This window comes from Equus asinus, chromosome 5 (assembly GCF_041296235.1).
Source record: "Equus asinus isolate D_3611 breed Donkey chromosome 5, EquAss-T2T_v2, whole genome shotgun sequence".
NCBI classification, from domain to species: domain Eukaryota; kingdom Metazoa; phylum Chordata; class Mammalia; order Perissodactyla; family Equidae; genus Equus; species Equus asinus.
The window spans coordinates 102,583,358-102,595,238 of NC_091794.1; the positions used below are offsets into that span (position 1 = coordinate 102,583,358).

General features: G+C 51.5%; 1 protein-coding gene across 7 annotated transcripts in view; it reads left to right on the forward strand.

Annotated features, from left to right (window-relative positions):
• The window catches only part of CASP9 (caspase 9), a 29,547-nt gene that overhangs the window by 8,450 nt on the left and 9,216 nt on the right, over positions 1-11,881 (forward strand). For 3 of the 7 annotated variants that reach the window (XM_070510991.1, XM_014836232.3, XM_070510992.1), the window contains exons 3-8: positions 1,068-1,102; positions 2,011-2,187; positions 2,643-2,732; positions 3,923-4,070; positions 10,769-10,948; positions 11,568-11,677. In XM_070510991.1, coding sequence (XP_070367092.1) covers positions 1,068-1,102; positions 2,011-2,187; positions 2,643-2,732; positions 3,923-4,070; positions 10,769-10,948; positions 11,568-11,677 — 740 coding nt within the window. The remainder of the gene's footprint in view (positions 1-1,067; positions 1,103-2,010; positions 2,188-2,642; positions 2,733-3,922; positions 4,071-10,768; positions 10,949-11,567; positions 11,678-11,881) is intronic. The other 4 variants (XM_070510994.1, XM_070510993.1, XM_070510995.1 and 1 more) reach the window with 2 other exon arrangements.

Consider the following 11,881-nt stretch of genomic DNA (forward strand, 5'->3'; position numbering starts at 1 on the left):
TTATTTTGACGTTTTGATGATGTCAGTCTCTCACTTTGTGCATCATTATTGTTAATCTGGGAAATAAATAAATTCCTCAGTAGTGAATAATGGTTATATTTTTTGGGATGCAGTGGAATTTTAGAAATGAGCAGTAGCTTCAGAATGAAGTCTAGGGACTAATAGGGGTCTTCAGGCTAGGTAAAACCATTTCTAATTTTAAAAATGGGACATGAATGCTTTTCTGGCATGGCTTTTAAACTGGCAAGAGAATAGTTCCCAACAAGGGGTCCAGGCCTGCTCTGAGCATTGAATGTCACTATCATTGGATCGTGATTGTAGGCTCCAGCATGACTTGGAGGTAGCCACCATGTTCTCTTTGTTTAAAAAAGAAAAAAAAGTGTCCCACACCCTTATAGGCTGGTGACTAGTTGACATCTTGCTAATTGAAGTGAAAACTCTTTTGACATTGAAGGAAAATTGACTCACTTATTTATTCTGCAAATATTTCCTGAGGACCTACAGTGGCTTCCACAGACAGGGAGCATCTGCTCCCCTGGAGTTTCCTTACGCCTTTCTATTCTAGAATGTCACATAAATGGAATCACATCGTATAGAATCTTCTGGCTTTTCTTACTTGGCATAATGTTTCTGAGGTTATCCATGGAGTTGCACGCATCAGTGGCTCATTCCTTTTCAGGCTGTGTAGTATTGTTCCCTTGTGTGGCTGTATCACAATTTGTTTATCCATCACCTTGTTGACAGATGTTTGGGTTGGTTCTAGTTTTGGGCCCTATGAATTAGGTTTCGTTGAACATTTGTGACCAAGTCTTTTTGTGCCCATTGCACTCATTTCTCTTGGGTGTATACCTGAAAGTGGAATTGCTGCTCCAAGGGTAGGTGTGTTTAACTTTATTAGAAACTTCTGACCAGTTCTCCAAGGTGGCTGTGCCCCTTGACTCCCACCAGCAGTGCCTGAGGGTTCCTGTGTTCCCATTCCTCCGTTTCTGTGGGGGCTGTCCTCACAGAGTCCCCTGCCCCTCCCCTGTTGGACCTGGACATTCACGTTTTTTTCTTTCTCTCTGCAGGTGCTCAGGACAGATTGAGGGGAAACGCCGATTTGGTGAGTCTTCATGTGATTTGGGGCCAGTTGTGTTGGCGTTGGGTCCTTCTGCTTTCCCCTCCCAGGTCCCTCCCTGCAGCTGTGTCACGAGCCCAGAGAACCCAGCCCGGCTGGAGGGAGGCTCCCAGCCCCGGGCCCCCACACCTCCCTCACCCCAGCACACCTCTTTCTGGAGCAGATGGTCCATCCCTGCTCCTCCTTCCTTGTTGAAGTCGGGGGTCAGACCTAATGAGGGGGGGTGGGCATCAGAATAGTCTGTGGCACCCAGTCCAGACTGTCACTCACTCTCTCATTCCCAGCATTTAGGATGTGACTCCTGTGTGCCAGCCCTGGGCTCTGTGCTGGGATACCTGAGAACAGGCCACTTGTGTTTCTAGCCCTGATGGAGCCATCAGCCCAGTAGTGGCCAGTTACACAAAGAGATATATAAATATAAATAGTGTTAAGTCCTGTAAACAAAAAGTACAGGCTGCTCTGAGAGAGGACTACAAGCGAAATGTCGAGGAAGGGGTGAGGGTGGGCCTGGGCAGAGCCACCCACACAAATCTCAGGCACTCCCCTTGTTCAGACAATCTGTAAGGACCTTTTGGGGTGAATGTCTATGGGTGTCAGACTTCTAAGCTGGCAGCTCCTGTCCCTGAATACTGCGGTGGGAGCTAATCTTCTCTCCCCAGGTAAGCTACTCGTGCATCTCACAGCTCGTGCTCTCCCCAGTCTGTCTCAGGCTGCTTGCTTCTGCCCTGGAATGCTGGGTGTAGACCTTGCTTCTCCTGCAGAGGTGGGGCAGACCCCAGTTTCTGTCCCACCCCTCCAGATTGTCAACCACGCGAGTGAAAACCAGGGAGTCACCTTCTCTCCCGTGGAGCACGGTGAGTCCCTGGCTTATGTTGGTCCCTGTGCTTGGGCAGGCGTACGTCCTGAACGCGGACCCCTGTGGCCACTGCCTCATCATCAACAACGTGAACTTCTACCTGGCGTCGGGGCTCGGCAGGCGCGTCGGCTCCGACATTGACTGCGAGAAGCTGCGGCAGCGCTTCAGCCTGCTGCATTTCGTGGTGGAGGTGAAGGGCGACCTGACCGCCGAGGTAGGGTCGCCGTCTGCAGAGGGAGATGGGGCGGGGTGTCCTGCAAGGGACCCCGAAGGCAAGCAACTCCCCAAGATGAGCCCTCAGGGCTGTAGGACCGTGTGTGGGAGGCAGTGGGGCTCGGTGGTTACCAGTTCAGACTCCGAGACACCTGGGCTGAGGACATCGTCGAGGTGGCTGGCTCTCCCGCCACGGGCTGTGCGACCCCTGAGCCTTGGTTCCTTGTCTAGGTAGTAAGATAGAACTCCCCTCACAGGGTCGTAGAGGGGGTTAAACGAACAGTGCCCAAGCACGCACCTTTCCCCCAAGAACAGTGGCTCCTGTGACTGTTAGGACTGTCGTTACTTCAGTATTGGCTCCGGGAACTGGGAAGGTGCTCTGCCCAGGCCTTGGGTGGGCCCAGGATGGGGCCTGACCTGTCAGTGTTCTGGCTCACCTGTAGCCTTTTCTTGTAGCAAATGCTCCGGGCCTTGGGGGAGCTGGCACGGCGCGACCATGGTGCTCTAGACTGCTGCGTGGTGGTCATCCTCTCTCACGGCTGTCAGGTAGGAGGCTCAGCTCCTTGGGCAGGCGACAGGGAAGGTGCACAGAGAGGCCGTGCAGGAGCCCGTTCCTTCCTGTGTCCAAGACACCTTGGCTTTGTGGGAAGAGCCGTGGGGCACCATCCACCTCCTGTTGTTTTCTTGGGAGCCATCTGGCCCTCCGAGGAGTTGGATGTCCCTCCTGGGTGGCACAGTGTTCCTGGGAGACGCCATCTGGGAGAGGCAGGGAGGAGACAAGCTCTGCTCACAAAGCTCCTACGCCTGGATTTTGTTCAGAGCTGGGCACAGCACACGAGAGCTCCCAGCTTCTACCTCGGTCGTGCTGGGCATTGTTCCAGACCCTCTGCTGCTTGCTGGGAGTTGGGACACTGGGAGCCGCTCTGGGCTTGGCCACTCATGTGCTGGGTCATTGTGGCCAAGCTCCTCCCCCTTCCTGAGCCTCAGTTTCCTCATCTTTTAAAGTCGAGGAGTTGGACGGAACAGAGATTACAAGCTGGGGGCCTGTAGTCCCCCTGTGGTTGCACAGTGTTTTCAAAACTGGCAACTTTCACAGAAAAGTCAGGATTTCCAGCTTCCTATGAAAAACTACCTTAACAGGCCAGCATCCTCACAGAGAAAACTCTGGCCTGTAGCTGGGTGGGGGCTGCCCCTTTGGTCCTTTCATTCATGGTGTGGCCCTGGACTGGCAGCGTGGGCGTCACGTGGGAGCTCTTGAGAAATGCAGCCTCAGACCCCACCCCCAACCTCTTCATTCAGAGCCTGCGCTTGAACAAGATCCCTGTGCACATCACGTTGAGAATACCTGGTCTTGAGCAGTGGTTCTCAATGTCTAGCTGCATCAGAGGCGCCTGAAGGCCAAGATTGCTGGTTGTCACTACCAGGGTTTCTGATTCGGGGGGTCTGGTGGGGTCCGGGAATTTGCTTGTCTTACAAGTTCCCAGGTGATGCTGCTGCTGGTTCAGGGACCACACCTTGAGAACCACTGATCTGCAGCAAGCTGGCGGGCATTCTCCAGTTAGGCTGTCTGGCCCCCATAGGCACATGAGTTTGAGAACCAACCCGCTCTGTCCAGATCAGCCTCATGCCCCTGGCTGGGGCCTTCTAGATGCTTGGCCCCCACAAGGCCTCTGAACAGGCTGTTGGATTCCTTCTCCAACTTCTTGGTTTTGTAACCAGGATTCTTGGTCTTTTAGGCCAGCCACCTCCAGTTCCCGGGGGCTGTTTATGGCACAGACGGATGTCCTGTGTCCATCGAGAGCATCGTGAACATCTTCAATGGAGCTGGCTGCCCCAGCTTGGGAGGGAAGCCCAAGCTCTTTTTCATCCAGGCCTGCGGTGGGGGTAAGCAGGTCCCCAGGCCCCTGCAGATGGATCTAGTGGGGAAGGAGCCGCCACCTACGTCCTTCTCCATCCTGGCCCTGACAACGTCGGAGGGGTCTCTCCCGGCAGTCAGAGGGTCCCAGACATGGTCACTGTTGTCCGAATAGCAGCACCTCCATCCAGCTAGAGTAGGCCTCAGCTTCGTCTGTCTTTAGCGGTCAGGGTCTTCTGTCTCAGTGCAGTAGCCTCAGGGGCTCATTTAACTTGGCAACTTTACAGACATGGAAAAAACAGAGCAGAGGAGAGAGAAAATGAACTCCTTCATTTTCCTTATCATCGTTCTCCCAACCTCCATCAGCCCCCTTTCCATTATCCAAGAGAAACGGAGGCCAGAGCTGAATTAATTATTAGAATTCCCAATGGCCCAGGGACTGGGGATTTCAGTCATTTTTAAGGATCATTTGGGTCATTTGTAGTTTTGTCATTGGCCCTGACTTTAAACCTAAGCTCTACTTCACCGTTACTTGGTTTTGTTATAAAAAAGAAAAAGAGGGGAGAGAGGAACATTGTGTGGCCTGGATCATGGGACCTGGTGGCAGAGGTGGGGAACACCGGGAATTCTGTCCCAGGGAGTCAGTCCCCTCTGCCTGGGGCTCTCCAGGGGCAGGGGTACCTGAGAGGCATTTCAGTTCCTTGCCCTCGGCCTGATCTGCCAGAGGAGCGGCCAGTGTTACACCATCCAGCTCTCCAGCTTGCCCAGGTGAGGGCTGTCCATGCCAGTGACATGTAACACGGCACCTGCGGCTTATTATTCTGCACACGTTCATCTGTCCCATACTGTTCCACGTTGGTGGGGGTGGGTTGTCTGGGAGAATAGGCTCTGGTCACAGGGTTCCTCCAATACGTGTTTATTGAGCACCTGCTGTGTTCACCAGGCTGTGTGTTAGGTGCTGGGGATACAGGACAGACAGGGTCTCTGCCCCCTGGGATCTGTAATGTGGTTGGAACTGGATTAAGTCACTGCCCATAGCTCGGCCCTGAGTGACTGAGGACACTGGGTTACCTCCTGAATCAGCTACTTACTCCCTGCACGACCACAGGCCAGTCAACCTCTAGAAGTCTCGGCGAGTGGGGATAATTACAGAGGCTCCGGCACAGCGTTACTGTGATAATATCTAATGCACAAACTGGTGCGCGTACAGCACTTAACATGGGTTCATTTTCATAACCGCAAAGTTCCCCTCCCCCTCCCCGGCCCCGGCGGACCCAGTGTCACAGAAGAGCCCTCCCGCTCAGTTGCTTCAGAGTAATGGCGATAGCAAGGTGGCTGCTGCTCTTGGAGTTGTAGAAATTCTTTCTAATGCATCTTTTTTCTTATGATCCAAAATGTATGGGCCAGTGATGTTCTTGCTCTGAGGCATGTGGTCCTTCTTTCTTCTTGAATCAAATGAAAGAGGAAGTGGGCAAGGGCATTATGAATGAAGGGTGAGCTCGGATGCCAGCTTTCTGGGAAAGTTATACTCAGCTGGTCTTCTAGCCCAGTGCCCACCCTGCTGTCCATTCTCATTGGCAACGAGGATCTTTGCAGTGTCTTTAGACTCCTTCGTGGGACCTACAAGTCCGCTGGTGATCTGGCCCAGGCCACTTTTCCTCCCTGAGCCTGGCATGCTGTGCCCGCCCCATCTCTGCTCAATCTTCCCGGGATGTCACAGGCTCTGGCTTGCTCTTCAGCCTTTCCCTGTGCTATTCCTCTGCCTTGTCTCCTGGCCAACTCTTCTTAATCATCCATCTGTCTGGTTACAACTTACTGTCATCACCGCCAGGAAGTCTTCCTTGCACAAAGAGTGAGGTGGCCCTTGTGCTCCTTCCTGCTGCCCCTCTTCTTCCCCTGTCATAGCACTTTCTCCTTGTCTTGAGATGACCTCATCCCCTGGTCAGCTCTCCCAGGGCAGGGCCAGGCCCATCTGTCCTACAGCCGGGTACCCAGCCTGGTGCAAAGCTCACAGTATGGCTGCATCTTATGTGGATTCTAATCATTTGAATTTGACACAGAACCATATAAAAATATCTGTGAGCAAAAGTAAGGTAAGTAGACTCTGTCATTAAAAAGAAAACAAAACAAGTCACTGGGAGCAGCAAGATTCCAAACCTGGAATGCAGTGATTAAGATGCCACCTCTGGGGGCTGGCCCAGTGGCGTAGTGGTTAAGTTTGCATGTTCCACTTCGGTGGCCCGGGGTTCACCGGTTCTGATCCCGGGTGCGGACATGGCACCGCTCATCAAGTCACGCTCTGGCAGGCATCCCACATATAAAGTAGAGGAAGATGGACATGAATGTTAGCTCAGGGCCAGTCTTCCTCAGCAAAAAGAGGAGGATTGGCAGTAGTTAGCTTAGGGCTAATCTTCCTCAAAAAAAAAAAAAGATGCCACCTTTGGTGTTCCAGTCCCTGCTTAGCCTGGCAGGCTGCGTGACCTTGTGTTTAACATTGCTGCCACATGAGGGCGCCGTTGTCAGCTGAAAACAAAAATAGCGGAATGTCGAGTTCTCTCAGCGCGTGTTGGGGGTGGTGTCCTGTTGTTTACATGCGTCAGAACCTCTGCTCTGGGTTTTGGTGACTCTTGTGTTGCTATTTTAAAATTCACTGTTGTTACAATTTAAAATAATTTTAAAATCCTCTGACGTGTGATCCACCCCTTCATTAAGAGGTAGTGCGGGCCTCAGAGTGGAAAAACCCCAACGTGGGTGACTTTGGGGTGGAATGTCAGCGAAGAGGGGGCGTGCTACTGCGCGACAGAGCATGGTGCACTTGGCCAAAGCCGAACGGCCTCTGTTAGGCTGTGCTGTGAATTTTGGGGCGAGGCTTCTTCAGCAGTTCAGAGCTCATGCTGAAAAGGCGGAAGGAAGAGCGAGATGCCACAGTCGTGGTGGATTTTCTGTGCTCAGGGAACAGCTCCTCTTCCCGCTATGTATTTGTTCTCATGGGAAGTTGGTCTGGCTTTACTAGGAGGTTTGTATTGACGACGCTCCTTAAGAACAAAGCTGTGCATTAAATGCATCCCTCTGTGGGTGAGGCCTTCACATCAGATTTGCAGAACGAGGCAGACACACAGCTAGCATCCCCCGTCTGACCCACCCCTCTTTTTCCCATCGTCCTCACTCGGATCTCATTGTCTCTCCTCTGTGCCCACCTCTGTCTCCTTGGCTAGTCTTCTGGCTTCCCCCCGCCAGCGCCCTCTCTGCCAGTCGCCCCTGCTGCCCAGGCAGGCCCGGCAGCTGTCCCATATTCACAGCTAGGGTCCCTTCCCCTCCTCTGCTTCAAGTCATTCCCAACACCTAGGGCAGATTCCAGAATCTCCATCGAGAGGACAATCAAAAGCAGTGACCCGAGAAAGCTATAGCACAGTCCAGCTTTCACCATCTAAGGAGCCCTCTTTGCAGGCTTGGGAGCCTCCGTGGGAAGAAGCAGGGGAGTTGAGAGGCAGAATCCTGGCTGCTGCACGTTAGCTGTGAGAATGCAGACAAATTACCAGGTTTCTGAGTCAGCTGTGGGAGGTGAGAGGTCAATAGATGTTGGGGTTATTATTATGGGGTTGCCAGAACCATCTCTGTTTTCTGCAGATGGGACCCCAGCTTCCCTGGGGGAACTGTGACCTCCCTCCCTCCTTGCTGTTTCCCACCTAGACCCAGCCACACAAACCCACCCGCTCCCCTACCCGGGGGCTGCCGACGTGTGCTGTTTCTCCCCCCAGGACTGATCTTCCTTCTCACGTCAGAGCCTGGGTCACAGTCACTTGCTCCAGAAATGGTCCCTAGGGAACCCTCTAGGCCGCTCCGCCCTCTGCCTGCCTGCTTTTAGGGGAGCTGTTTTTAGCTGCTGCTTTCCGGAGGAGACTGTGGAACCCTGCAGTGCGCTCTGCTCCCCCGGAACTCATCCCAGGAGACCTCCTGCAGGAGACCTGACGGCTCTGTGGCTGAGCTGTGAGCCGCCCAAGGCCTGCCTTGACCCCTCTGTTTTCCAGGCCTGCCACTACTTTTGGGGCATTTGGATTTTCAAACTGAAAAGAAAGAAAATACGACAACTTAAAAAAAAATCATCGAGAATCTTGCGAGCCTGACAGCCATCTCATTTTTAGCTCTTACCTTTGGATCGCGGTCCATGGGCTTGGTCTGCTTTTCTCATCTGGCATTTTCCCTTAAGCATTTCCCCACATCCCCAGAGTCTTCATCACCACTAGTTCACATGGCTTTATAATGTTCCGTTTTAGTGAAGGGCGCTCACTCACTAATCCACTTCCCTAGTGTTGGCTGTTTAGGTGATTCCTAATTTTTGGCTCACATGACCACAAATTTCTTTACATAGAGGACTTTGGGCTTCACTTGAATTATTTCCTTAGGAAATTACTGGGTCAGAGGTGTAAACATCTCCGTGGAGCCCATTACCTACCTTCTTTGATTCCATAAAAGGATTTGAGATAGCTTAAGAAGTACAAGAGATGTAGTGGAACAAATGGAGAGAAATGGAGGTGTAAGAAAAGAAGAGTAAGTTTGGGATCTAGAAACACATCCTGTGAGGTCCTGCACGCTTGCTAGAGGTGGCCCGCAAATTTGGCGTTGTGCTTTCCAGCAGCCGACGTGAGACAGGATAAGACAGAATTGCTTGTAGGATCCATCTCTTTTGGTATTTGTAAGACGGAAGCCAAGAATGGCGATTTTTCTCCCCTGGTTGTCTTAAAGGGGACACTGTGTGGTATAGTGGACGTTTCCTCCACTATATTCTCCGCCCCCCCCAAAAAAGAGATGGGTTTTATATCATTTTTTTAATCCAAGTCTCAATGTAAATTGAAGGCATTGTTTTTTCCATGTGGGCGTTTAGCTCCCCACACAGAAGGACCCCCTCTTCTTCTTGTGTTTTCCTCAGTGCCGTGTTGGTGCCCTCTACCCCGGGGGTACTCCGTGTGTGTGTGTGTGTGTCTGCCATCTGTGTCATAACCCACAATTTTAAAGAAGGCTTTGTAATGACTCGTGGAAAATCCTCATGATGCTGTGATAAAGGACTAAGGCACGAGTAGTTGATCCTGCAAATAACCAGGTAAAAACAAATTGACAAAAGGCTGGATGGAGATGCAGCCACCTTTTAGCCTTGGTTGTCTCTGGGTGCTGCCAACATGGTGGGCCTTTGTTTTGAATCATTATGTTGAGATGTAATGTGTGATAGGGAAGAGGCCGTCAATGTGATTAAAAAAAGCAACCAATGCCAAAATGGCCAACGTACATAATACTGGGAGGTAAACTCTTAAGACCAGAATAGTTCATGCTCATTAAAAAATAACCAAAAAGAAATCAAAGCTTTCAGAGGTATATAAAGGTGAAAAGTAAAAGTTCTCTGCTCATCCCGACTCCCAGTCTTGTTCCTCAGAGGCAGCCACTGTTAACGATTGGTGTTTCCTTCCAGACTTTTCTTTGTCTCTCTCTTTTCTTTCTATCTCTGTGTCCACCCATCATATGTAGACCAAATGGGTCATACTTTATATTACTGTTCTGTGACCTTTGAGGGGTAACTTTTTTAAAATTTAAAAATATTGTGGTAAAATACACATAAAATTGACCATCGTAGCTGTTTCTAAGTGTATAGCTCCGTGGTTTTAAGTGTATAGCTCCATGGTTTTAAGTACATTCATATTCTTGTGCAACCATCACTACCATCCGTCTCCAGAACTCTTTTCATTTTGCAAGACTGAAACCCTGTCCCCAGTAAACACTAACTCCCCAGTCCCGTCCCCAGCCCCTAATAGCCACTATTCCATTTTCTGTTTCTAGGAGTTGGATGACTCTGGGCACCTCATATAAGTGGAATCATGCACTATTTGTCTTTCTGTGACTGGCTTATTTAACTTACCTTAATCTCCTCAAGGTTCATCCATGTTGTAACGTGTCACAATTTCCTTCCTTTTTAAAGCTGAATAATGTGACTTGTTTTTTAATAAGGTAAATTGTACCATTTTTACCATTTTAAAGTGTACAATTCAGTGGCATTAAGTACATTCACAATGTTGTAGAACCGTCACCACCATCTAATTCCAGAAATTTTTCATCATCCCAGACAGAAACCCCACACTTATTAGCAGTCGCTCTCCATTCCCACCTCCTCCCAGCCCCCGGCAACAACTCAAAGCCCTGCTTTCCTCTCTGGGTTTGCCTCTTCTGGATGTTTCATGTAAATGGAATCCCGTTCTGGGGCCGTTCGTATCTGGCTTCTTTCACTCAGCATGCTTTCGAGGCCCATCCACATTGTCACGTATCAGCACTTCATTCCTTTCTAAGCCTGAATAGTCTGCACACGCTTTCTTTATCATTCATCTGTCAGTGGACACTTGGGTTGTTTCCACCTTCTCCCTATTGTGAATAATGCTGCGATGAACATTGCTGTACCAATTTTTCTTTGAATACGTGTTTTCACTTCTTTTGGGTGTATACCTCCTAACTTGTTTCTATACCTGTTTTTAAAATTTCTACATTCTCTCCCCTCCAATTTTACTTTATGAATTTGTGAAATGTTTGTTGTAGGAGAAGGTAGAGCTTCTGTGGTGTCCTGCTCATGTTTGCCAGCACTGGAACCCCAGCTCCGGAGCCATCAGCTGGTCTCAGGCTGGGGCAGGCTGGCTGGGGTCCTGCTGTGTGTGTGCCGGTGACAAGTGGTGTCTGTTTCTGCTTCCTGCAGAGCAGAAAGACCCTGGGTGTAAGGTGGACTCCACTTCCCCTGAAGACAGGACCCCTGGCAGTGACTCTGAGCCAGACGCTGTCCCGTTCCAGGAAGGCCCAGGCACCTTCGACCAGCCGGATGCTGTGTCTAGTTTGCCCACACCCAGTGACATCTTTGTGTCCTACTCCACCTTCCCAGGTGAGCGCGTCCTCCCAGCTAGCGCGTCCCCCCCATCTGCCCTAGAAGCAGCTGTGTTGTGAAGAAGACCTGGGTGTGGGTCTTGGTTTTACCTCTTGCCACCTGTGTGACCCTGAGCAAGTTTTCACGTCTCTGAGCCTCAGCTCAGGGCGAGGCAGGCGAGGGGCCTAGCTTGCAAAATTTAAGGAGGCACGCACCCCTGGGTTTGTGGGCCTCACTTGCCTCACCGTTGTCCTGGCCCTGCCTTGGTCTTCTCATCTTCAAAATGAGAATAGTAACCGAACCCTAGGGGTCATCGTGGGGGTTAACAAGGTGGCCGGCACATCACTGAGCAGGGTGCCTGGCACACGGCAGGTGCAACAGGTGTCAATCTCCTTCCTTTCTTCTCCCTCGGTGAGCACTTGACTTCTTCAGGCCTTGGCTTCCTTGTTGGGAAAATTGGAATCACAACCAAAGTCATGAGGTGGTGGTGGGGATGAAATAAGGTCACAAATGGGACAGAGTGCAGAGACGCAGGCTGCTGCCGCTGGCCGTGTAAACGGGTCAGAGTCCGGAGGGGCCCAGCCTGTGTGCGTGGGGGGCGGCTCTGGCGCGGAGTTCAGCCCTCCTCCTTCCCAAGGCTTTGTCTCCTGGCGGGATCCCAAGAGCGGCTCCTGGTACGTCGAGACCCTGGATGGTGTGTTTGAGCAGTGGGCTCACTCTGAAGACCTGCAGACCCTCCTGCTCAGGGTGAGTGCTGAGGGGAGGAGAGGGCAGGGTGAGGAGACGGGCGGAGTGTCTTCCTCAGGGCCAGGTGGGGCCGAGCAGGACCCCGAGCCTAAACCAGAGGGACGGCCCGTCGCCCCGTCTGCTCTGCGCCTTGGCTTGCCGTGAGGGTCAGCGCTTTGGCTTCTTTTAACGTGAGAGGTTACTGTCTGCAATGACATATGCCCC